We start from the raw sequence: 27,909 nt of genomic DNA, 5'->3' as shown, positions 1-27,909 counted from the left end.
GTATTTAAAATATTAGATCGTAAAATAAAAATTAATTGTATTCTTAGGCAACTGTGATATTCTCAGTGGCTAAAACAGAATTGTACAGAAGGTAGTGGAAATGCTATAGAAAATGCTGGATTGTGAAGGGCCTTGTGCACATCCAGCTAAGGAGATGTCCTCTATATGGAAAGCGATGCATGGCAAAAGTTAATAGAATGGCTATGGGGATAGTGGAGTGAAATGCCCAGACCTGTGTTTTAATAAGATAGTTTACATGAATGATCATTATTGTAGCCTTGACTTTTAAAAAGCTAACAGGACAGTGTCCTTGGAAAATGACAAACAATCAAAAGAATTAGGCCCCTAAAGTTACCTGATTTTGTGTGCAAGACCCTCATAATTTTCTTTTTGTAAAATGAGTATTCAATCTGAAAGACAATGTAAAGAATGAGAGAGGGAACATAAAGGTCAATATTGTGAATTCTAATTAGCTGATTTGATTTCTAGGTCAAATTCCCAGTTGTACTAAATCCACAGTCCTTGCTGGCAATTCTTCCTCTCTGACCCATTGTCTTTCAACACTCTGGAGCTTCAGTCTCTTCTTTAAGATTTTTGCATTAACAATAGCTTTCTAGGTTTGGATTTGTTTTGTTAATGTGTCAGGGTTAGGCTCAGCAGCTGTCTGTGTAAAATGTTTTAAAAGTATATTATAATCCTTCTTCAATGTTGAAGTTGTCTCCAAAATGGGAGTGATTTAAGACCTAAAGTAGTAGCCTCACTGGCAAAGTTTTAAAAGGTTTTGTTTTTTGTTTTTTTTAATTGCACTTTGTTTTAAACTGAGCTAGCAAGAATACTGGGGGCATTGTACACAGATTGGAAAATGGTCTTTCAAATATTAGCTACAGGTCTTAGCCAAGGTCATCCAAAAGGGCTTGGCTATTCATTCACAAGTTGTTCTTCTATAATTAATGTGGGCTTTGGCTTTTTCTTTTGTCATAAGGCTGTGGAAGTAGCTTTTAAAGAATTAAAGATACCATGCTACTTCATTTTGCTTCAGTTCAATAGCACATTTATTGAATGCCCACTATGTGCCAAAAACTGCCTTAAATGCCAAGAGTTCAAAGATATATAAGATGCAACCCCTGGGCAGCTGACAGTCTGGTGGTAGAGATAAATCATGTGTACAAATAAATAATACCAGATTGCATACGGAGAGTGGTATTTAGAAGGTACAGGTAAAAGGAGCAGTAGTGGAAGAGAGAAAGGTAGAACTATAATGACCATCTACCAGGAAGACTTTATTAAGGATATGGCATTTTAATGTGACTTGAAAGTATGGAGGATATTGGCCAGGTGCAGTGGCTCATGCCTGTAATCCTAGCACTCTGGGAGGCCGAGGCAGGAGGATCACTCAAGGTCAGGAGTTCAAAACCAGCCTGAGCAAGAACAAGACCCAGTCTCTACTAAAAATAGAAAGAAATTATTTGGACAACTAAAAATACATAGAAAAAATTAGCTGGGCATAGTGGCACATGCCTGTAGTCCCAGCTACTCCGGAGGCTGAGGCAGAAGGATCGCTTGAGCCCAGAAGATTGAGGTTGCCGTGAGTTAGGCTGATGCCATGGCACTCTAGCCCGGGCAACAGAGTGAGACTCTGTCTCAAAAAAAAAAAAAAAAAAAAAAGTATGGAGGGTGTTTAATAGACAGAAATGAAGAACAGCTAGTTCATGGTATATTCTCAATTAATGTTTACTGAAGGTACTAATGAGAGGCACAGATATACAATAAGCTTGAGAAATAGCAAGTTCACTAATCTGTACCTAACCACAACATTCCCCTTATGTGAAAACTTTTAATTCAGGTATTCTGTGATATACACAAAGGATGCATTCTTGAAAGTTAACATAAAAATGCTTATGTCAAAAGCAACTTTCCCATAAGAAATAATGGTAAAGGAGAGGAATGGGGATTTGGGCTAGACTTAAGTGATGTTATAGGCTAGATTAGCAGGTCTCAAAGAAGGGTTTATGGACCCTGGGAGTCCATGAAATCCAAGCATCCACAAGGTCAAAACTACTTGCACAACAACACAAATAAGATGTTATTTGTCTTTTTCACTGTGTTAATCCTTGCACCAGTGGTGCAAAAGCAATAGCAAGTACAACTGTTGACACCACAGTAAGAATCAAAGCAGCGGCACTAATAGTCATTATATTCTTCACTGACATACACTTGTAGGAAAGGGCACCTGCACTTAAGGATATCATTGCCAAAGCTATAAAAATTATTAATTTATTAAATCTTTATTATTAATTTTATAAAACCTTGTACTTTTTAATATTCTGTGTTATAAAATGGGAAGTACAGTTAAATTATTTATATGGTGTGTCGATGTGCGTCTCAAGACAAAGCACTTATGGGATTATTTGAACTGTGAGATAAACTAGCCTCGTTTTTCATTTTTACTTTAGAGAATGATGGACAAACTATGGTTATACAGATGTGAATATTTGCTAGACATTTTCTTGGAAAAGAACAAGAAGAATAAGAAAAAACTAAAATTTTTGAAAACTTGTATCTGCCACCATGAGATTGAGAGCTTCTTAATACTTAGACTTTTCTGATGAGATTTGGAGGTGATATTAACGAATTTGATATTTCAATATCATATAATGAAAGATGTCAACATTTTGGAAGACCTGCACAATCAATAAGGCAATATTTTCCAGATGACCCATGCATGATAATATAAAATGAGTAAAATGCTCAAAGTTCAAAACATATCAATAGATTTTAATGTAAAAGGGCATGAAATGTTTATTCATATGGTTTCATATTCTACATTGCAACTACGTGTTTAGTTTTTATGTATTATCAAAGAAAAATATCCACAATTATTTAAAAAGTCTACTAAAATACTTCTCTCTTTTCTCCCTACATATTTGTGGGAGGCTGGATTTTCTGCAAATGTTTCAACCAAAGCAATATATCACAACAGATTGAATGGAGAAGCAGATATGATAATACAGCTATCTTGTATTAAGCCAAACATTAAAGAGATTTACCAAAATGTAAAACAATGCCACTCTTCCTAATAACTTTCATATATCTGGGAAAATGTGTTTATTTTTCATTTCATTTTATTTTTTATTTTATTTATTTATTTATTTTTTTTTTTGGAGATAGAGTCTCGCTTTGTTGCCCAGGCTAGAGTGAGTGCCATGGCATCAGCCTAGCTCACAGCAACCTCAATCTCCTGGGCTCAAGCAATCCTTCTGCCTCAGCCTCCCAAGTAGCTGGGACTACAGGCATGCACCACCATGCCTGGCTAATTTTTTCTATATATATTCGTTGGCCAATTAATTTCTTTCTATTTTTAGTAGAGACGGGGTCTTGTTCTTGCTCAGGCTGGTTTCGAAGTCCTGACCTTGAGCAATCTGCCCGCCTCGGGCTCCCAGAGTGCTAGGATTACAGGCGTGAGCCACCATGCCCGGCCTATTTTTCATTTTAAAATGCTTATGTAACAGCATGGGTTTATTATTGTTAATATTTAAGTGAGCTATCCAATAAATATTTTAAAAATTTCTCAGTTATAATTTCCAAGATGGGAAATATTGATAGGTAAAACTTATATGAACAAAAGTTCTCTAGGATTCTCAGTAAACAAGGGGTCCTGAGACCAAAAAGTTTGAGAACCACTAGTCTAGTCATCCTAGGCTGTATTTATATATTATAAATTTAAACATGCAGGATGAGTGGTGGAGGAGCTGGAGGTGGGAGTGTTAGAGAGTGGAAGTACTAGAGCAGCAAGGTGGACATGGTGCTGGAGTGTGAAATAGTTCATGGCTTGGCTTCTCCAACACCATTGGAGGTTGTTGGACAAGAATATTCTTTTGAGCTTTTCTTTCTTTGCTTAAAAAAAGTAATAAAAAGTTTCAAAACACCTGCTGAGTCGTGTTTCTCTATGGTATATAGCTTTTTCCGAGTAGATCTCAGTGTAGCAGCTAAATCACAGGCAGAGAACATAAAAGTATACTTCTCCATGACAATAAACAGAGACAATGGAAACCACAGAAACCAAGACGCGCCTGTGTGTGCAACATCATTTTTTTCTGGATACCTCTTCCACAATCACAAAAATCTCAGTTTCTCTATCTCCAGCATGTTTTGTTGCCTTTCATTTAAAAGTAAGGGGTGGGGCTAAGATTTAGGACTAGACATATGTGATGGTGCAGAAGCCAGAGCAAAAATAGAGGATATTAGAGTGAAGCCTTGGAGAGAGATGGTGAGGGAAAATAAGATAGAGTCTGACAACTGTCCGCAGAGGCCATTCATGCTGTGGGCTGGGTCTCTGGGTCAGTGGACAGACTTTTGGGAGGTGGGCATCCCATAAAATTAGGAAGGCATTGGCCATGTGACTAAAAATCTAGACACCGAAGAGCAAAACAAACTTGCCTCTTAGTAAGCATATTATCTACAATAAAGCAAAATCAATTTAAAAAGCATCTTAATGGAATTTGGGGAGAGGGAAATCTTTAACAACTTTTCTAGTGATCAGAGCATAGGATGTGGATGATTAGTTATATTCATTTAAAATGTATATAAAATGGCACCACTATTCTCTTCATTGGACAGGAAGCATTTATTGTTTTAATTTAGTGTCTGTATATGTGGTTATCGGAGGCTTCTGTAAAGATCTTCTCTGATCTTGGTGTCCTAGCTTTGCCTGTTGTGTCTTAAGTTCCTCATCAGTGAGTTCTCCTACCTTGGAGGCTTTTAGGAACTTAAACATCATGGTATGGGAAGGTTTAATGCAAAATCCACTCTGGCTACTGTGTGATGGAAGTAGAGTAAAAGAGTGGAGAATTGTGTCAAATGCTGTGGAAAGATCCAGAAATGTGAAACTGTAAAGAGAATAAGCAGTTTATACCTGTGATATTCTCAGTGATATTCTTAAATTTGAAAATGATTTTTAAAAGTTTCTTCATAATTCATTGAACATTTTTAATGCTTCCTGTTAATAACATACTGTCTAGACCTCCTGAGAAATATGAACAGTGGCTGTATTTCTGGTTGTTTTCTTTCAGCTCCTGAGAACCATGTCTGTGCCCAAAGGTAAAGTTCTGGATAAAAACCTGGATGAGGAAGGGCTTGAAAGTGGAGACTGTGGCGATGATGAAGACGAGTGCATCGGAGGCTCTGGTGATGGAATGATGAAGGTGAAGAATCAGCTCCGCTTCCTTGCAGGTAACTGATTGGTGCTGGCTTGAATTGGAGATAAATATGGTCATGCTCAGGAATTAAAAATCAATTGAGGGCCAGGCACAGTGGCTCACACCTGTAATCTCAGCACTTAGGGAGGCCGAGGTAGAAGGATCATTTGAAGCCAGGAGTTTGAGACTAGCGTGGGCAACATATGGAGACCCCATCTCTACCAAAAAAAAAATTTTTTTTTTAATCAATTGAATCTGTTCTCTATAACTGCCCTAAAATCCCTGCAACACACAATGCCATCAACTCTTCAGGAAATGCTATAATCTAGAAAAGTGAAGTTTTGGGGTAGCCTGTTTTTTTTTCCATCTCTGGCCCTGGGTGGATTAAAAGGGTAACTTCCTGGTTTTCATTGTCGAAAATGAACTGACCTAATCAGTTGGCTCTGTGTCCCATTAGAGATTTCCTTGGTTCTTCTTAGTTATAAAAAGAAATGAAAAATAAGAAATGGAAGCTTGGGAATCTTGTGAAAACCAATGATCTTAGAATTTTCAAAGGAAGAACCATTAGCTGACCTTCTTTTCTTTTTTTTTTTTCTTTTTTTTTTTCTTTCAGCATATTATGGGGGTACAGATTTTAAGGTTTCAATAAATGCCCATTTCCCTCCCTCCCCCCAAAAGTCTGAGTCTCCATCATGACCATCCCCCAGATGGTGCACATCTCACTCATTATGTATGTATATACCCGCCCCCCTCCCCCCTCCCACCTGCCCAATACCCTATTACTGTAGTACCTATGTGTCCACTTAGGTGCTACTCAGTTAATACCAGTTTGCTGGAGAATATATCTGGTGCTTGTTTTTCCATTCTTGGGATACTTCACTTAGTAGTATGGGTTCCAGCTCTAACCATGACCTTCTTTTCTTAAAACGTCTTTTCTATTTTGTTTTCTCACAAGCAGCCTAACATAGATAGGCTATGACACATAACTGAAGAGCTACATAAAAACAAGAACAATAGAAAAAAATAATACAATGCTGCTGGAGTCAAGAAGGCAAAACAACAACAAAAATTCCCTCGCATTTGTATTCCATATCACAGTTTACAAAGTACTTTCATATGGATAGGTATTCTTCCATTATACAGGTAATAAAACTGGGGCTCAGAAAAGAAATGAGATTTCTCTAAGTGGAAGAACTGGAAATCTAACTCGGGTCTTAAGACTTCCAGTGCCATGCCCTTTCTCCTGTGGTGCACACAGCCTTGTCCTTAAAACCCTGTTGCCTATGGCCTCTGAGACAGTGCATGCTCCTATTTCTCTTGCACCCTCTTTCTTTCAGTAGCTCTTCTCCTAATCCTGCCCTCAAACTGGCTATTATCCAGAGGTTAACTCTCTATCTTTTCTCTCTTTTCCAGAGGAAATGCAGATCTTATCCACTCTGCCTCTTTGAACAATTCTTTTTATGATTTCTTTAAGTTATTTTTTTAATTAGGATAAAAACCACCTAACATGAAAACTGCCCTCTTAACAAACTTTTAAGTGTACAGTACAATATTGTTAATTATATGCACATTGTTGTACAACAGATCTCTAGAACTTTTTCATCTTGTATGTCTAAAACTCTATGTCCATTGAACAGCAACTCTTCATTTCCCCCTCCCCCAGCTCCTGGCAACCACCATTTTACTATCTGTTTCTGAGTTTGACTACTTTAGATACCTCAAATAGAGTGGAATCATGCAGTATTTGTCCTTCTGTGACTGGCTTATTTTACTTAGCATCATGTTCTCAAGCTTCCTTCATGGTGTAGCATATGGCAGGATTTCTTCCTTTTTTAATGCTAAATAATATTCCATTGTATGTATGTACAATTTCTTTGCCCATTCATCCATCAGTGGACATTTAGGTTGTTTCCACTTCTTCACTATTGTGGATATTGCTACAATGAATATTAGTTAACTATTATACTACTATGTGGGTAATTTATAAAGTCATCACTGCGAGTCTCAACTGCTTTCCTGCACTAACATCCCACATCTTCAACTGCTTAGTAATCATTACTATCTGGTTTCCCCACCATTACCCTAAACTTGATGTGTCACAAGTCAAATTTATCAACTGACCATCCCAAACTGGCTTCCCCTTTAATACCCATATTTTTCCAACACCACTATTATCCTGTTGGTTGGTGAGGCTTAAAACTAAAGTATCTTTGATTCTTTCTTCTCTTTTGCCCTCATATGTAATGGGGCCTCAAATCCCTGTTGATTCTTTATTTGTCATTTGTTCTGTTTCTGTCAATGCTTCCTTTCTATTTCCCCATCCCACATTTCTACATATGCTATTGCAAACACATCCTGAGTAGTTTTCAGGCTTCTAGACTAGGCAGGAGTATTGAGAGCCTCAGGCTAGTAGATTAGAGAACAAAGAATCAGGGTCCCAGGCAGAAGATTTCATCAAATTCATCTTGCACAGCTGCCAGGTTAATCTTCCTAAAGCATCTCATACCTCTCCTTAGCTCAGCTGCCTTCAACCTGTCTCCATGGACTTGAGGATAAAGCTCAGACTCCTTAGCAGAGTTCTGAGGGCCTGGTCTTGCCTAAACTACCCTTTTGCTTCGTTTCCTACCACTTAGCCTCACGGGAACTCTCCACTTCGGCAAGAACAGCCGTATTCATGCCCCATGAACCCATAAACTTACTGTTCTTGTTCCTATCTTCATACCATTGCCCATGTTTATTTCTATATAGATAGGCCTCTTTTCTTCCTTTTTAAATTATATTCATCCCTCAAGGTGAAATTCAAGTATAATGCAGTGAAAAGAAAATAGGTTTGGGGTGAAGGCAAACCTGTATTTGAATTCTGGCTCCACTTCTTATGAGCTAGCATGACCTGGGACAAGTTTCTTAGTTGCCTCTCTGAGTCTCTGTCCCTTCATCCATCAAATGGAGATCATAGCCTCAACTTCATAGGATGATTGCAAGGTTAAATTGAAGGGGAAAGTTTATAAAGCATCTATCCTAGTATCTAGCATATACTAGGTGTTCCATAATTGTTGATTTCCCTTCATGAAATCTTTTGCCATCATCTCAGTCCATAGTTACCTCTGTCCTCTGAATTACTAAAGCAAATTCTGCCAGTACATTCAAGAGATAGTTTGCAGTGGCTCCTAGGTTCCATAGGACATAAAATCATCACTCAGAGCATGGCATCCTATTAGAAGAATGTTGACTGAACATAAAAAGTAAAAATAATAGAAGATAATGTTCACTGGAAACGTACTATGCTCCAAACACTATGCCAGGACTTTGCATGCATTGTCTCATATCATTCACACCATCACTATGAAGTAGGGATTATTCCTCTTCTCACTTTACACATGAGAAAACTGATGCTGGAAGAGGTAGAGTAATTTGCTTAAGGTCACACAGTCACTAAGAGCAGTCAGGTTTCAGAGGCCACTCCTTGAGCAAGTTCACTATGACTCATTTTTTCTCTGCTCATCAGTACAATCATAAACAGACTGAAGTCAGCTTTGCATTTTGCTACCTGGGAAAGTTTATGGTCATCTAAAGGTTGCCCAGATGATTCACCAACATGTTAACTGGTTCTAGCACCGATCCCTGGGACACACCACTATTCATTGCTTCTCCAGAAAAGTTCTCACTTATTTGTACTTGTGCTTTCCTGCCTATAGGCCATTTCCCTATCCATTTCAAAGTACTGCTCCACAATTCCATGGTGACTTAACTTTTTAAAACAGTGTTTGGTGTGGGACCTTGTCAAGGGCCTTAAAATCTAAATAGATTACATACATGGTTTTCCTTTGTTCACATGCACATTTATCTTCTCAAAGAATTCTAGTCAATTTATTAGGCATGATTAACCCAAAGTGCTTTGAAAACTATAAAACAGTATACAAATGGTGGTCAATTTAATTTACAGGAAAAATGATGCCTTGCCCCCAGTACATTACACTTGCCTAACATGTTCAGTGATCCTACCAGCCTAAAGTTCCTTGGGTTCCCCTTTAAAATACTTCTCATGGAGAGAAGATTCATTGCCAATCTGCCAGGCTCATGGCACAATAGCTGTTTGGAACAGGCTATATGATTGGTCAGCTGTTACATAATTTTACCTATCATTTAGGTAGATGCCATCTAATCATGGTGATTCATCAACATCCATTGATTTAGTCAATTGTATTGGAACATCATGCACATTTACCACCATTTATTTCATTTAATACTACAGATTGCCTCCCCCAAAAGACAACTTAGGGATAAGTATGTTCAGACTCTCTTGTATCTCCTTTTGTCCCCCAACAGACCTCTTACACCACAACCAGCAAGTGGTCCTGCTGGCTGGCTTCCCTGGATCACTTCTTCCCCTTTTTTGATGTACTGGATGAAGTTCAGCACACTCAGGTTCTATTCCTGGCTTTGCTTCTAACTCCCATGTGTCCTAAAGCAAGCCCCCTCCACTTTTTAGAAGTCTGTCTATCCATTTGTAAAATAGAGAGAATGCCCAGACAATTCTTTCAGGGCATTCTAGTGCCAGCAGTCTGTGATTATGTTCATTTCTTTGGCTTTGATCCTTGGCAGGGTGCTTATCAGAGTCTTTTGGGGACATCTTCTTTTGAGTTTTCGTATGACCTTGTAGGTTCTTTGTTCTCTTCTCCTGAGCTATATTTCCACTTAGAAAAGATCTCATTTTCTCTACTCTAACCCCTTTGACTTTTCCAATCTGTCAGCCCTTACCAAGGGCTGCTCATACCTGCTCCTCAGTAAACATGTGCATCAGGATGGTAATAAGAAGTTTTTAGTAGTTTTCAAGCTTTCTGGGAGTATATTGATTTATAAAACTCTTCATCCCAAAGTCCCCTAAGTGTTCTTTTATTCCATAATTCTTATTTCTGAATTTGACATCATATTCTTAGGGTCTTCCCCTTCTTTCTGATTATTGAATTTAATTGTTGCTGAGATGACCATTACATGATGTCTTACTCATGGTTACATCTTCATTTGTTCCTTTCACTTCTCAGAATCAAGGGTAATATTTACCTTTTGGTGGATATCTTAGTCCATTTGTGCTGCTGTAACAAAATAGCTTAGTCTGGGTAATTTATAAAGAACAGAAATATATTTCTCACAGTTCCAGTGGCTAGGAAGTCCAAGATCAAGATGCTGGCATTTGGTGTCTGGTGAATGCCTCACATAGCAAAAGGAATGAATGCTGTGTCCTCACATGGTAGAAGAGATGGAAAGGCAGCAAACAGTCTACCTAGTTCTCTCTAGCTCTTTTATAAGGGACTAATCCCCTCGATGAGGGTTCTGCCTCCTAAAGGTGCCACCTTTTTATACTGTTGCATTGGGGATTAAATTTCAGCATGAATTTTGGAGGGGATACAAATATTCAAACCATAGCAGTGTGTTACTTCACCTCTCTCAGCCTGTTTCCACATCTAAAACAAAATGGAGATAATAATAGTTCATATTTCATAGGGTTGTGAGGATTAAATAAAATAATCCATGCAAAACATTTGGCACAATGGTTGGCACCTAGTAAGCACTCAAAAAATATTATCTACTATTAAAGCTAACGTTCTGTTGCTGCTAACCTATGAGAGCTCAAAAAGCCTGGAGACATAGATTAGAATTGTCTTGGGTTTTTGTTTGTTTGTTCATTTGTTTAAGATTCATGAAAAGCAATTAAAACCAGGTAACCAACTTTTGGCAATCTTCCCTTAACCCTTACTACTACAAGTTGGAATCATGGACCAGCAACAGTTGTATTCTCTGAGAGCTTGTTAGAAATGCAGAATCTCAGGTCCCACCTCAAGACCTACTGATTCAGAAGGCCATATTAACAAGATCCCTAGGTGATTTGTTTGCAACCCTTACTATCTTCTAATTGAGCACTTGTGGCTTTTATGTTTAACACTTCATGCACTTAAGAAGCCACTAAACTGCCCACCAGTGAGCTAAGTATTCTATCATAGGAAGTATTAATATAAGAGACCTTCAAGGCCCAATCAATCATCCATGTGATTGATTAGGACATTTGGATTGTAGTCCTAGAAGTAGGACCTTGAGCAAGTTATATAGCTGCTCTGAGCCTCAGTTTCCCCAGCTGTAAATTGGGGAATCATCCTTGCCTTGCCCACTTTAATGAGTTTTTGTGAAAATCAAATGTGATAATAAGTATGAAAGTGCTTTTTAACCTGTTAAGCTCTGTAAATATGTAAAACAATCAGAAAATTTTCATTATAATTCCAAAATCTCTGGAAACTCTATAGCTTTCTTGGCATCTCTAGTTCATGTATTTTCTGCAAAGATTGGATTTGGCCCATGAGTCTGAACACTCACGTACTGACTCCCTTCCAAAAACAGATGATGGACCTGGTACAATAAGCTATCTCTTTGCTGAACTGCCATCAGCAGTGTTCCTAGTTAATGACTCTCTCAAACCTCTTATTGTAAGCTGTTTGGGAAGCTGGTTACTCCCAGTTCTTTAGCTGGGGCTGATCCCTGAGAAGCTTTCCAAGTTCTGGCCAGGAGTCCGTGGCTAATAAGCAATGAGTAAGCATCTTAAGCATCTGCCCCCCTCCACAGAGTCTCCACTCTTACCTACACAGAAACACACATGCAAGCACACAAACACACACACACACACACTGCTGTTGGAAACACAGTTAGAACATACACAAAGCAACTCCCAGCAAGAAACGGGCATATTGAAGATACTTGTGTTACCATTTCCCCACCCCCCTGTTCTTGCTTCAGCTTACACTACTCTGTGGGTATAGCCAGGACATTCTGGTGAACCTAATGCCCTCATAACTGTAAATCTCAGGGGGAAAAAATGATAAGCTGGGATAAAGACAGGGCAAAATGATCATGGGTACTGCAAAAGCCTATTTCTTTGAATGAGGAAAGTGGAGACAAACTGTAGAAGATAAAACATGCCTTGTTGCTACATGAGAGTAAGAAGAGCCTGAGCTGGTTGGTGGTAGGCTGGGGAGTAGAGTTCATAAAACATATCTTGAGCTTAGGGCTTAAACCAATATTAAAAGCAAATGGCTGATTTTTGCTCATAGTAAAAAGATAGTTCTTATGAAAATGCTTGCTCTCAAGAAACTTTCAGTCTCTTGGATGTCAGTGTGGGGACTGCAAAGAGAGAACCTGACACTTGTTCCTTGGCTGGGGCTGACTGGTCCCTTTTGCCATTCTTCTGCATTATCTCCAAGTGCTATGGGGGATAGCAGTAGTCTGCCCCTGGCTGGTCACCTAGTCCCAGCAGTGCTGTAGAGGAAGCCATTAAGATTTTATAGCTGTGAGCCACATGAATCTCTGTGCCCTCTCTATAGTTACTTTACGATCTCAAGGCAAAATAATGATAACTTCCAAAAAAAATAATTAGGAAATATTTTTTAAAATCAATGATTTTTATTATTTTTTTTTTTTACTGGATCAAGTGTAACCTTACATTCCTACTCCTAACAAGTCTATGCACACAGGAGAAAAAAGAACACTTCAGTGGCTTAATGATTCTTCCAAAGTGTCAAGTCAAACCTTCATAAATGTGGACTGGTAGTCACTTTCTATTAATAAATTCATTAATGGCTTGATCTGGTGAAAAGGATAAAAGCAATTGAGGAACTGTATGATAGGCTTTTTTTGTGGGTGATATCTGCAAACTATTTATGATTTAGAACATATCATGATACCTACTGAAAAATGAGTAGAAAGCTTGTAGGGGGAATGAAATGTCCTGAGGATTTTTTATAAGAAAATTGTTGAGTCCTGTGCAGAGCTCAAAATACATTAGATACAGTAATATATCTATTTATAGTGCTCTGGTGGTAACAAGTCCAGGAAGAAATTACAGCAAGTTTCCGAAAATGTGTTCTATAGTTTAAGAACACGATTCTACTTCCTTTGAACTGTCTAGAAATCAACCATTCATATCTTTGACCACTTAAGTTGCAAGTTGCTTCCTACTAAATAATCTACTCCTGGAACTCTCAGGCAAGATCTTGTTGTGACTCCCTCCAAATTTATTTCTTGGGATATCAGTTCTTCAAACATGTGACTTCAGTGCAAGTGGACCCCATGTCTTCCACTGGGAGTAGATCTCATCTATTGGGCAAATGGGACACCCTCTTATCCTTAGACTGCTGAAGCTTCAGACATAAAGAAAAGGGTATTACATCTACAGAGTCTAACAAACTGGGTCCCAATTCTGTCTCTGCTATTTCCCAATGTTGTGGCCTTGGACAAAGTCATACAGTTCCTCTGAGCCTCAGTTTCCTCATTTGCAAAAATGGTGATGAAATATTTCCTAACTTACCTGCCTTACAAGTTGTTGAATGAAACACATATAATAATGAATATTTTATAAACATACTTTATAAACTGCAAAGCAGCATGCCCTTTTATAGTAATACTATTATTGTTTAGTACCATTGGGTTGTAACTTAGTTTAGTTTTATTCACCAAAACCTTTTAGCTAAAATCACAGAGTCCCAAACATTCTGGCCCCAAATTTTCATTATAAATATGCTACTCTTATACATGGTTAGTAGGTACCATGTTTCCCTGAAAATAAGACCTACCCATAAAATAAGCCCTAGCAGGATTTTTAAGCATTTGCACAATATAAGCCCTACCCTGAAAATAAGACCTAGTGATGGGCGTGGCTGTGCAGGGTATCTGCACAACACATGCATTTCATCACAGAGCGGTAAAGACGAGCAGCCCTTCTCATCTGCCCCATGAGAGCTCTATTGCTGGACGTGAGAGATTGGGGCCAATGGTTCTAAAGGAAATAGAGTCACAAGAAATTCAGGATGGAATTCAGGGTTTGAAGAGTTATGATGATGTTCCAGAAGAAGACGACTTAACTATATTTGAATAAATGTAGATTATTGTGTTGTACTTAAAAAAAAAAATCCCCTGAAAATAAGCCCAAGGGTGTCTTCTTGAGGAAAAATAAATATAAGACCCTGTCTTATTTTCGGGGAAACATGGTATGTAAACTAGTACAGCCACTGTGGAGAAAGTATGGAGGTTCCTCAAAAACTACAAATAGAACCATATAATCCAACATTCTAATTACTGGACATTTATTCAAAGGAAAGGAAATCAATATGTCAAAGAGACATCTGCACCTCCATGTTTATTGCAATATGGAATCAACCTAAATGTCCATCAACAGATGGATAAAGAAACTGTGGTATATATACACAATGAAATAGTATTCTGCCATAAAAAAGAATGAAATCTTGTCATTTGTGACATGTATAGAACTGGAGGGCATTATGTTAAGTGAAATAAGCCAGGAATAGAAAGTTAAGTACCACATATTCTCACTCATATGTAGAAGCTATAAAAAGTTGATCTCATAGAAGTAAAAAGTACAGAAAATACTAGAGACTGGGAATGGTAGGGGGAAGTTGGAGATAGAGAGAATTTGTTAAAGGATCCAAAATTACAGCTAGATAGGAGGAATAAGTTCTAGTATTCTATACCACTATAGGATGACTACAGTTAACAATAATATATTTTCACTGGCCTCGTTCAGTGGCTCAGACCTATAAATCTCAGCACTTTGGGAGGCCAAGGCAGGAGGATAACTTGAGGCCAGGAATTCAAGACCAGCCTGGGCAGCATAGTGAAATGCCATCTCTGCAAAAAAGAAATAAAAAAAGAAAAATTAGCTGAGTGTGGTGGCATGAGCCTATTGTCCCGGCTACTAAGGAGGCTGAGGCATAAGGACTGTTTGAGCCCAGGAGTTTGAGTTTGCTGTGAGGTGTGGTGATGCCACTACACTCCAATGTGGGTGACAAAGTGGGGCTTTGTTTCTTAAAAAAAAGGAAAAAATTATTTTTAAATAGCTAGAAAGAGGATATTAAATGTTCCCAAACCAAAGAAATGATAACTGTTTGAGATGATGGATATGCTAATTACCCTGATCTGATCACTGTACATTATACATATGGAAACATCACTGTATATCCTATAAATATGTATAATTATTATATGACAATTTAAAAAGAAAAGAACAGAAGGGAGTTCTGAAAAAAATAATAAACATGCTCCCTCCTCTCCATCCCCAAAGGTGGCAATTTCAATTGCTCATTAACTTGTTTTTAGCCCAGGGTGGTTTGAAATGAGAAGGTATTTAAACAATGACAAATATGCCTGCTAAGTTGTGCAAATAACCTCATAGTCACAACAGTAGTAACCATCTACATCTTGAAAGAATCACAGCTAGTTATGTTTTGTTTTCTTTGGTGGTAGTGGAGCGCTGAGGGCAAGGGTGGACAACGAGTTGGGGAGGGTCAAGAAAGGGCCCCTGATTCTTTCCATTCTATCTTGCTCTGAGCTACAAGCAATCTCCTTTCATGTCTTGATCTTTTCTTTTAGAGATCAAATGCCATAGGAAAGCTGAAAGACGCAAAGCTCACTATAATAGCACTTTTCACACAGATACAGACCAGGTGGTTCTTGCTAATCAATTGACAGGACAGCCAATCCCAGCTCACCCCAGAGCTTTGTGCAGCTCCCAAGGGCTCACAGAGGGGGACTTAGATGCAAGATTTAACAGTGATATAAACTGCAATTGACTAAGTGTACCAAGAAAGGGGCCTTCCTCATGCCTTAGTGTTAACTAGGGAATTACTACAGGTAAGCTGGTGATAGTTGAGAGTAAGAAATGGTAAAAACTTTCCATACTTTCCATAAAGTTACCATAGCTTGAGATACCTTAGGGAGCTTGTTTCTTATTGTTTGGGAGGGGATATTGTGAGGTTCTCTTTCCTAGCTCTACTGCCCTGTGATACTTTCCTGTCTGAGCCCTTAGGCTATGAGGCTTTTATTAGGGGTAATGCTATAAGAGTTACACTTGCTGGTCATCCTTACACATAATTCTCTAAGAATTGAGTATTAGGAACAATGCAAGTGATTTGGCCATTGTATTATATTTTGTAATCTATCTTCAAATTAAGAGGAGACTATTGAATGGATAAATTTGGCTAAATGGTGCAATTGATTTGCTCTGGATAGAAGCCATGCCAGCCAATTTAGTGACAGCCTCATCTAAAATGTGGTAATCTAGTAGAGTATGCATAGAAAAGAAAGGGATGGACAGGTTCAATGCTTAGCTGGTGAAAAACCAGCAGGAAGGTGGCAAGCCCAAAGCCACTAGCCGAGCTGCCAAGCAGAAGAGAAGCATCCCTGTAGAATAATATCCCAAGGTATCTGGAACAGCAGGCTTACGTGCCATCAGATGGGAAGTGCTCCCCTACAAGAAGAAATATCATAAAAGAAAGAAAAATGAAGATGTCTAATTAAACTTGTGCTGTGGTCCAAACTTTCCCTGATAAACAGTGATGTCTTAGGGGAGAAGAATTAGAGGAGTGCATTGTAACAAGAAATTATAAGCCTGCAGAGCAAGAGAGAAGCTGAAAATATCTGGTGTGGACAGTCCTAGTGGCTGCAAGTGGAGATCAGAAATGAAGCCAGAGCTGAGGTCCTGCTCTGAGAGGAGAAGAGACTCAGAGCAATCAGATGCCTTGCAATGATTGACCTTCCATAATGTCCAAAGCTGCACATGCAATATCAGATCTCTCCAATTTAGACAGTGCTATCTTCTAGCTTTTTCTGAAGAACAGAGATGCAGCCATCACCTCTCTTCTTTCCTTTATTTGTCTGTGTCATATTTAAGAAGATTTCCTATTCGAACTGGTAGGAACAAAGTTCCTGGCAAGTTTTTGTGTGGTTAGTCTTTCTAAAAAGAAACCCTGTTATAGAGCTTGCCCATGTGCACACCTGGCTAAGAGATGTTTAATGATCATGCAAAATGATCCCTGACACTTATGGCTCCTATCATTTCTAAATATACTTGCTGACTTTTAAAAACTGCCTTTGGTCTTTTTTTTTAAATAATCCTAATGTGAATGGTTGATGGTAAATAAGCCTTTAAGGTGAGAACAGGAGCATCAACACAAAGAGAGTCTCTTGATTTGTAGCTCCTTGATGGATTGAAGTAGTAATATAATTACCAAGTAAATAAAAATGGAGTAGAGGCTATTCTACAAAGTGTAGTGTCTAAGGAAAGTCTATGTTAGAGCAGGGGGAAATCTCATTAGCACCTTCAGGATGAGTTTCAGGGTAAAGTGGTTTCTCCCAACTAACAGTGAGCTCCTGGGAGGGTCAAAAGTAAGTTCTTTTCATCCTATATACATTTCTCAGGTCTCAGTCACCAACTTCTGCTTCTGTCCCCTCTTCCCAGTAACTGTCACTTAGTAGGTGCTAAATAGAGTTTAGTTATCCATGGGCAATATTTACTTTTCACATTTGCTTCCTTTCATTCCATATTTGTTACAGTAACAGTGTGCTTCACCCTCACTAGTTTCCTCAAAGTACCCTTCAACTTCTAGCAGCTGAAATCGTGAGATCTCAGATCTCTTCTAGCAATGAGATCTGGGATCCTTGTTCCAGTCAACACAGGAGTAGGGGCTCAGTTGAGTGGGGGAGGACACGTTATGTGAGACACCAGGTGTCTGTAGCCTAGACTGCATTTTGAGGAGAGGGAGACTGATGGGGAAGAATCTGCACACGGGTAGCAGGAGGACAGTGAAAAGAAATAGCAATGTTCAGTCTATGAGAGAGGAATATGACAGAAGAATTAGGGAGATGTCACTGTTGTCTTCTAATAGTTAGAGGTCTTGCATATGGAAGAGGAGGCTAGATCTGGAGCCAATGCATGAAATATATAAGGAGACATACTTTGACTGACAGAAGGTTGAACTTTCTATCTCCTTGAGTTATTCCTCGGTGGAATGAATTGCTCTAAGAAAGAGCTTCCTGACTCTGAAGGTATTGGACTAGAGATTATATATAAGAAAGATTGGCTGGATGAGGGTGGAATGTCAGAGAATGGATAAATACCTACATCATGGGCTCTTGACTTTCAAGGTCCTGAATAGTTTTGAGGGGCTAATGATTTTAAGATGCAAACATGTAAATAGAGCCAAAAGAACCAAGATGGTGGAGCAAACCAACGAAACAATTTTTCAGGCTGGGGGAAGGAAAGAAGAGTGGAGAAGAGAATCTCTCTGGCTGTTTGTCTATGAGCACATGTCACCAATTATGACTTTCTGTAACTATTTTCCTTAGCAAACAGATCCTTAGGAATGGCAGAGACTTTTCCAGAGAGCAATTCTTTTCAACATCTTCTGTCACTCACAACCTCCAGATTTGTTTTGCTACTACAAGAATCCAGTTCTCATTTTTCCCCAATTATTTCCAGGCTTGTGGCCTTCCTGCCCCTGTGTTAGAAAAGCAAACCTAGGATAGAGCCCCTTTCCCAGATAAAAGTAGTTCTAATGGCTGAATGGTTAACACCAAGGTTGTCCAGTTCATATTCATCTCCTGCCCCACTCTGTCCCTTCTGATTCTGGCTGCACAGACTAGACCAGTGCATCTCAAGGTGTTGGTGGTGAAGGACCTGGGATTTTTTTGTTCCTTCCAAATCTCTCATGAACCAATACTTTTGCAGAATACAATAAAAATAAATTGCTAGAAAAAGGAAATGACAAAACGGCCTATAAAATAAAAGCCACAATTTTTAATTATGAGATTCAACAGACCTAAGAAATCCCCGCCAAATTGCTAGACAAGCTTTTGAGTGCTTACCTTTAATTTTTGTACTTATCTTCCTGCAAATTCGCAATAAATAGCAAAGCAGAAGACCACACTTTGAGTAGGGAGGTGTAGCCTGTCTGTGCGCCTCTCCCTTGTATCTTTCCTTACCTTGGATCCCATGGTAGAATATACTCAAAAGCAGTCTAAATGGGGTGAGGGCAGTGGTGAACTAGAGCTGGCTTGTACTGGCTCACAAGAGCCAATTGTTAAATTTTCAGAATTTTTGTGAGCTAGTATTAAGCACAGCCATTATTAAAAAATTAAATTATATAAATTTACAATGAAATAAATTCTTACTCAAAAACAAAGATGACACTCAAACTCATTACATTCTAATTATTTTGTTACATTTACAATTATCTATGCTCTTAACAGTTATCTGTATATTGTGTTTGAGTGGCAGAAATACCATATACTCTTCCAACTGTGTGTTCATTATCATCACATAGGTAGCTCAAAGTTGGCCATGATAGAAGTATTTACACCACAGAAATCAGTAAAATTTACAAATTGAGGCTTGACTTACTCATTTGTTGATTGTCTAAACTTAAGAAAGCGATGAAAAAATGTTAATAGCACATATTAAACTTAAAGTTATGTTGTCTCTATAGCCATTTCATTGTGAATAGCAGAAAAATTTGAGGAAATGTTTTTCCAGTATCCAAAAACTATTATCCCATGCAGCAAAGAAGTCGTTCCTGTCTTCCTGTCATTGATGGAGTGAACTTCCAACAGAGTATTATTTTACTTCTGTGTCACTCCTTAATGTATACCAGTATGTCAACCAGTATTCTTATAGGAACTACACTTGTTTGTCAATCACAACTCTTGTTTGGCTTCAGTAATGAGAGTCTGGATAAAAATTGATGATAGCATTCTGTGAGAACCAATTGGCTACTTGGAATTTATAATAAAGAGTACTGTATATTTTTTATATGTAAATTGTAAGGTGCTACATATTCTTTATTCCAAAAAAACCAGTTTTTAATAATCTGACATGCATACTTCTTTTTTTGAGAGCCAGTTGTTGAACATTTACCACCACCACTGGGTAAGAGGGTACATTTGAAGGATTTATTTTCCTTCCTTTATCCTTAAAGGTTCTAGGCTTAAATCAATAGCTCTTTTTACCATGAGTGAGAGAAAATTTCTGTCTTCCAAAGTTATGCTAGCCAAATTAAAGAGACCCTCATTTTCAGTGACTCTGACTTCTAGGAATCCTAGACTTGGAAACTTCCTTAACTTGGAAACTGTTAACCAGATCTATAAACTTTTTTTTTCTCAAAACTCCGTATTCCCTGTTGTGGTTGGTGGGCTCTTTCTGAAATCTCTCTGCTAACCAATGGAAATCTCATCGTCCCATTCCAAACCTGAATGGTAGTCTTCTAGGCCAGCTCACTGGGGCACCCAGGCAAGGACAACTTTCATAGTTCAGCCTTCTTATATCAGATGGCATTAAGGCAAATGAATACCGTGTGCTGATATTAGCCCTGGTTTCATAGAGTTAGAGTGGAACTCCTAATATCAGGTTGCATTTTGTTGGCTTGGTAATCATTTTTTTAACCACCAACCATATGGGCAGAGGTTGGAAAGAAAGCTAAATTTGGAACACACCCCCACTCTCCTGTTCAACATTTCTTTCTTGTTTGTGCAGGGAGGCAACATATTACTCATGCTCATATACAGCACCAACTGCTAGAGAACTAAGAAATGAGATTCTCCCAAAATGTGGTTGGATCACTGGAGATTTTCTATACAATATACAGCAGTGCAGTAAGAATGTCTGTACTCTGCTTCTGCAGATGTCTGAACCTGTCTGTGATACACAGCACTGGAAGACTAAATCGATAATGAAAAGAAACCAAGGGATTTCATGTCTGTGGGTTCATAGGTTATTTGTCATTTTTACTCCACCTCCAGAGATAGCATATTTCTGCACTAATATCTGTTTGACTCAGGCATTTTTGGAGCATGGAGCCATGAATGTCTTTCTCCATTTAGTTTTTACTGTTCTAGCTTTCCTTCTCCCCACACACCACTTCATATGGAACGAGAGTTGGAACAAGGAATGTAGATATTTTGGGAAGGCAACAATAATGATTTGAGCAACGTCTGTGGAAATCATGCACATTTCAATTCTAGGGTTTTCTAAACCTGAATAGACAAGTCATACTTAAGCCTAAAACAGCATTTTTAGTGCCTCCAAGGAATTTAGAATCAGGTTCAGCTTAAGGAATGAAAATTAGTCTGCCTTCCTTCAAGAAGAGGTTGTAGTCTTCCCACCACTAGCCAGCTTGAAGTCATAAGGGCATTGTCCTTGCTGTCCCTAGATTCCAGGCATGAATGAGGAGTAATGAAGCCAAATCCCTTACCCCAGCCTTTCCTAATATGACCCCAACCTACTTCTCCAATCTTGTCTGTCACTAACCCCTACCCTATGTGTTCCAACTACCTTGAAGTTTTCACTGCTGCCAAACTTACTGTTCTCTTCTTTTAGGCCTGTCTGGGCCTTTGCAAAGTCCTGTATTTGTAATATATATAAAGCACTTAGCCCAGTGCCTGTGCCTTGGTAGGTTCCAATAAATGGTAGAATATTTATAATATTCTGCACATGTTGATCCCTTAGCCCATAATTGTTTCCCATTTGCTACCTGTGCCTTGGTAGGTTACAATAAATGGTAGAATATTTATAATATTCTGCACATGTTGATCCCTTAGCCCATTATTGTTTCCCATTTGCTACCTGTGCCTTGGTAGGTTCCAATAAATGGTAGAATATTTATAATATTCTGCACATGTTGATCCCTTAGCCCATAATTGTTTCCCATTTGCTACCTTTAAAACTTGTCAGGCCGGGCGCTGTGGCTCACACCTGTAATCCTAGCTCTTGGGAGGCCGAGGCGGGCGGATTGCTCAAGGTCAGGAGTTCGAAACCAGCCTGAGCAAGAGCGAGACCCCGTCTCTACTATAAATAGAAAGAAATTAATTGGCCAACTGATATATATATAAAAAATTAGCCGGGCATGGTGGCGCATGCCTGTAGTCCCAGCTACCCGGGAGGCTGAGGCAGAAGGATCACTCGAGCCCAGGAGTTTGAGGTTGCTGTGAGCTAGGCTGACGCCACGGCACTCACTCTAGCCTGGGCAACAAAGCGAGACTCTGTCTCAAAAAAAATAAATAAATAAAAAAAAAAAAAAAAACTTGTCCCATGTATCCTCTTCCTCAAGGAAACCTCACCCTAGGCAGACTGCTCTGCTAATACTCATTCTAGCATTTATCAAGATGATAGGTAATTCGCAGTGCCTGGCACCTAATTGGTGCTCAATAAGTGTTTGCTGCACAGTCCTGCCCATACAAAAATGAATAAGCACATTACACCTGCTCACATAAGCTCCCAGTCTAGATTGGGGTAGGAGGAGAGAGGGACAGTGGGAGGTGGACAATCAATCACCTAACTAGATAATTATAATGTAATGCAATTAAAATACTGATTGCAATATACACAGAGAGTTGTCAGAACACAAAGGAAAAGCTTCAAATCCAGACTTGGGTGGTCAGAAACTGAGTTGAGTCCAAAACAATGTGTAGGAGTCAGGTGGAAAGGAGAGAAAATTGTAGGCTGATAGGATAGTATGAGCAAAGACATGGACACTGAGAAAAAGCACGATAGCTCTGGAAATGATATGTACTTTGGTGTGGCTAGAGTAGAGAGAGGTAAGAGGTGAGGCTAGAAGATTTGTTAGGGGTCAAATCATGAGGACCTTCTCTGCCTTGTTAAAGAGCTTGGCCTTGATCCTATAGCAGGGTCTATAAATTCACAACATATGGGCCATCAGCTTCCCCAACCCCCATCCCTCTCCATGGCAGACATTGATAATCAATCACAGCACTCCATTTCACTGAGCCCAGATGTGACCTCCTAATCCTTCTCAACATAGCACTGCAGGGGAATACCACCAAGAGATTGAAGGTGACACTCTGGTTTGCTGGTGAAAGGTTTTAAGCGTGAGTGTACTTGGGAGTTGGGGCGGGTGAGAGAATACAAGTGATGGGACAACTCTGACATGGTCAGAATTGCATTTTAGAAAGCTCTCTCTCAGGAAGTGGATCAAGATGAAGATTTAAGAAGAAGAATCAATAAGATCCAACTGTTTAGATGTGGCAGAATGAGGAAGAAAGAGTAATCCAGGAATAATAATAATAGCTCACATTTTTTGAGTGCTTACTATGTGTCAGGCATTGTTGTAAGCATTGTATGTAGATCCTCCCAACAACCCTGTGGTGTGGGTACTACTATTATTTCTGTTTTGCAGATGAAGAAACTTCACAGATAGGTATAGACTATTGAAGAGTTGACACAATCAAGGGCACTAAGGAAGAATGTTAGAGCAAGAAAAGCTGAAAACTCATCACTGAATCACTTAGATGGATATGAATAGAGCCAACCAGGTCCCTAGGCACACGTACTAGGGTTTATCAGTTCATCTTTAGTGTTTTGGAAACCAAAGGATTTATCATTCTTGGAAGAGGCCCACTTCACTGTGTGTAAATCTATCCTGCTTTCACCACATCTGTTCTCCTCACAGGGACAAACATCAGTAGGAATATGAATTAAATCAAGCCTGTCCAAATGATGACCTAAATGATTTCCAAATGAATCTTCAAATATAAAATACATCTAGCATTCTTAAAATTAAAAGGGAGATTAGTTAGGGGTAGGATAGCTTTCCAAGACCCCCAAAAGCACCCCATTTGACCAAAGCTATGATAAAAACACTTCCACCCCTTCTCCTCACCAAAAAAAAATTAAAAGGGAAACACTAGGAAGAGAATCCATCATATTAAATTGTGCTGTTTTTTCCTAATGATTAACCTTTTATTATTTCAATAATTAGGCTATATACATCTGTGGGTATGTCTCTGTGTGTAAATGTATATATTCCATTTATTTAATAACTTCATACTTTCCAAAGCACTTTCTCATGACCTGTTTATTTGAGTGTTACAGGTGCCCAATTACATTAAAGAACAGGCTAGTTCAATGGCTAATAGATGGGTGGCCATTTCCATCTTCGCTTCATGTCTGACTCTTGCTGTCTAGGCTGTTGGTCAATATTACAGTGGCACTACCAAGAGTCAGGCACCTTAGCTAGGAAGGGACGAATGTCCATGCCCTGTGGCTTGAGCATGTGGCTCAGCATTGGAGTCAAGGTAAGCTGAGGACTGAACTGCCTGGGTTTTCAGACCTGTAGGCCAGGTTTCCTATTAATTCTGAATTCATATCATGAGACCATGAATTTACTAATGATCCCACAGTGCCCTCTGGAACAGCTGTAAATGAACTACCAATGTGCAATTTTTGCCTAAACATGCCATTTTCAAAACCACCGCTTTGCCCTTGCTCAGGCCATTACATCTGCCTGTGATGCCCTCAGTTCTGTTGTAAAGCCTTCCAATACACCAAGACCCACTTCCCTGATATCTCTTTCTTTTCTGAAACTCTTTTTTTTTTTTTTTTTTTTTTTTTTTTTTTTTTTTTTTTTGCCACATTAAGAAGAATGGTATGAAACTCTTATCTCTACCACTGTGTGCATAACAACAACCACCAACTAGCAGGTTCTGATTTACTAATAACTTTCAAATTTATCATCTGATTAAATCTTGATTACAATCCTGTAAAGTAGGCTTGAAAATTAGCTCTCATAGAGGAAAAGTCTGAGGCTCAGAGAGTTAAATAACTTTCCCAAGGTCAATGTATAATAAGAGCTGGAATTAGAGCCTAGATCTTTCTGATGTCAAATTGATTTCCATAACTACCATGCTGCATGCACACATGTAGCTGATAAATATTTGTTGATGATGACAACAGCTCTCTTGTGTTAGTAAATAGCCCTTGACTTTTTTCATGGAGTTGATGCTCAGAATCATAATAGCCTCAGCAAGAGTAGTTCAGAGCCTCTCCAGCCATTTGGGGTTAGGTGAGATAGGGAGGTGTTGAAAGTACAATGCTCAGCACAGTTGGGTTGGGCTACTCTGCATTTCCAGAAGAAATTTCTCCCTCTATTTATATACATTCTCCATATCTTTCCCACGAATCATAGTTCCTCTGGGTGCCTGAGCCTGGGCCCAACAAAGATGGACTGAAGAGCACATGGTGTTCAAGTAACTCACTATACATGCTTGGGAAATCTGGGTCCACTCCTCTGTGTTTCACTTGAGAGCTACAATTATTGATCCACAGTGCATTCATGTGCTCCATGACTATCTGGCCTAACCACATCTTAGACTATCATTTGCTGGGGCAGCAGTTGGTTTAGACAGCTTATTCTGAAGGTAGCTTTGGAAACTTGCATAATCTTGGTGCTGGGAGGCTGAGCAGGCAGCCAGGCTAAAGGCCCCATTTGCTGTTCTTGGGCCCAATGCTCCAGCTAAAATAATGCATTTAGAATTATTCATTATCCCTTCAGCTCAGCTCTAAATTTTGAAATGCATACTCGTGAGGAAGCATTAACTCGTGGCTTTTAGTAGGTCTTTGGTATGTTAGAGAATTGCATGTTATAGAGATTCATAATGAACATGAGAATGAATCTCATTGTGGCTATAATAATAATAAGCTTTGCTCAGTGGCAGTATCATAGCCAAAGAAGTTTATCCAAGATACAAGTATTATTAATTGAAATAACAATAATAATAGTCAGAAACATAATAGCACTCACTACTAATTGTTTTCTGCATGCTGACAGTGACCTAAATGTGTATGAGCACATTTAATCTCTACAAACCCCTATGAAAAGGTGGTAATATAACCCCTATTTTACAAATGAGCAAAAGGAAGCTCAGAGAGATTAAGTAGACGGCTCAAGGTCACACAATTGATAAATGGTTGAGCCAAAATTCAAACCCATGCCTTTTTTGGCTCCAAAGGCCATGAAACTATCGATATTAGCCTCTGCTCTGCCATGTCCCTTTCTGCTGCTTCATGGCACTCCTGTCTGTGCCACATAAGCCTTCAGTTGGCACCCAGCTGAGACCCACGGGAAGTGCTCCAGCCAATGTTGAGATGAACAAAAGAGTAACGACCAGCATACAGTAGAAAGAGCCTGAAATAGGTCATTCTAACCAGGCTATTGTGCTCCACTGGCCAACCCTTGAGCCTCATTACATTTGGTTCTCCCAGCAAAGACAGAAGAGATAAATAAGAATGCAGATGGAGTGTGTGGGTTGTGATATAACTAAATTCATTTGGTCTTCTGGGACTTTTGTAAAAATATAAACAGATCTGGTCTAGTTAAATACTCATCTTCTCCTTAGGCCCAGACATACTCACATAATTTCACAGTCAGTTTTGCTGGCAAGCCAATGATTGGAGATGTTCCATAAAGAAATATCGGTTTTTAAAATCTACAACCTTAGCTGAAAAATATAATTTTTTCTCATAAAGATGTCTAGTAAAAAATAACAAGCAGGACTGAAATAACTTTAAACTTAACCAGTGGTTATCTTTGGTCAATACGATGTGACCATGGAGAATGTATAATCGCCCCTTTATACCAAATGTTGTTTTATTAATATGGCTCGCTATGGAATCTCATTGTAAATGTGGGTTGGAAAACTGGTCTGTTTTCTTTTTAGCAACAGCTTTATTGAGATATAATTCACATAACCATACCATTCAACCATTGTTAAGTGTAGAATTCAGTGGTTTTCAGTATATTCATGGCGTTGTGCAGCGATCACCACAACCAATTTTAGAACATGTACATCTCCCCAGAAAAAGCCCTTTACCCCTTAGCCATTACTCTCCAACTCTCCCAACTTCCCCAGCTCTGCCTGTATGGATTTGCCTATTCTTAAAATTTCATATAAATGGAATCATACTATATGTGGTCCTTTGTGACTGACTTCTTTGATTCAGCATAACATTTTCAAAATCTATCCATGTTGAAGCATGTATTCATAGTTCATTTCTCTCTTTTTTTGCTGAATAATGTTCTGTTGTATAACTACATCACATTTTACCTAACCATTCATCAGTTGATGGAAATTTGTGTTGTTCCCACTTTTTGGCTACTATAAATAAGGCTGCTATGAATAAGATTTTGTGTGGACATATGTTTTCGTTGCTATTGGATATATAACTAGGAGTGGAATTTCTGGGTCATATGGTAACTCTATCTTTGATATTTTGAGAACTTCCAGACTGTTTTTCAAAGTGGCTATACCATTTTACATTATCACCAGCAGTGTATGAGGGTTCCAATTTCTCCATATCTTCACCAACACTTGTCTTTTTTATTATAACCATCCTAGACAGTGTAACATGGTATCACCTTGTGGTTTGTATTTGTATTTCCCTGATGACTAATGATGTTGAGCATCGTTTTATGTGCTTATTGACCATTTGTATATCTTCTTTGGAGAAATGTCTATTAAGATTCTTTGCCCATTTTGAATTGTGTTATTTGTCTTTTTAGTGTTGAATTATAAGTGTTCTTTATATATTCTAGATACAAGACCCTTATCAGATATATGACTTGCAAGTACATTATTCCATTCTGTGAGTTGTCTTTTCACTTTCTTGATGTTGTCTTTTAAAAAAAGTTTTAAAATTTGAGTATGTCCAATTTGTGTTTTTTCTTTTGTCACTGGTGCTTTTGGTGTCATCTAAGAAACCGTTCCCTAATATAAGATCAAGAAGATTTACACCTGTGTCTTCTTCTGGGAGTTTTATAGTTTTGGTTCTTACACTTAGGTTTTTCATCCATTTTAGTTAATTGTGTATATCATGTGAGGTAGGAGTCTAAATTCATTCTGCTGCATATGGATATCCAGTTGTCCCACCACCATTTGTTAAAAATACTATTTTTTCTCCAATGAATGGTCTTGGTACCCTTGTCCCATATCAATTGATTATAAATATGACGGTTTATTTCTATACTCTTAATTGTATTCTATTGATATGTACTTATGCCAGTGTCACACTGTCTTGATTACTTTAAGTATG

General features: G+C 38.6%; 1 protein-coding gene across 1 annotated transcript in view; it reads left to right on the top strand.

The window, feature by feature from the left end:
* The window catches only part of GPC3 (glypican 3), a 413,275-nt gene that overhangs the window by 355,016 nt on the left and 30,350 nt on the right, over positions 1 to 27,909 (top strand). Inside the window, exon 7 of the mRNA XM_012764774.2 lies at positions 5,070 to 5,229. Coding sequence (XP_012620228.1) covers positions 5,070 to 5,229 — 160 coding nt within the window. The remainder of the gene's footprint in view (positions 1 to 5,069; positions 5,230 to 27,909) is intronic.

The sequence above is a fragment of the Microcebus murinus genome, chromosome X (genome assembly GCF_040939455.1).
Source record: "Microcebus murinus isolate Inina chromosome X, M.murinus_Inina_mat1.0, whole genome shotgun sequence".
Taxonomy (NCBI): domain Eukaryota; kingdom Metazoa; phylum Chordata; class Mammalia; order Primates; family Cheirogaleidae; genus Microcebus; species Microcebus murinus.
This window is presented reverse-complemented; position numbering and strand designations above follow the sequence as displayed.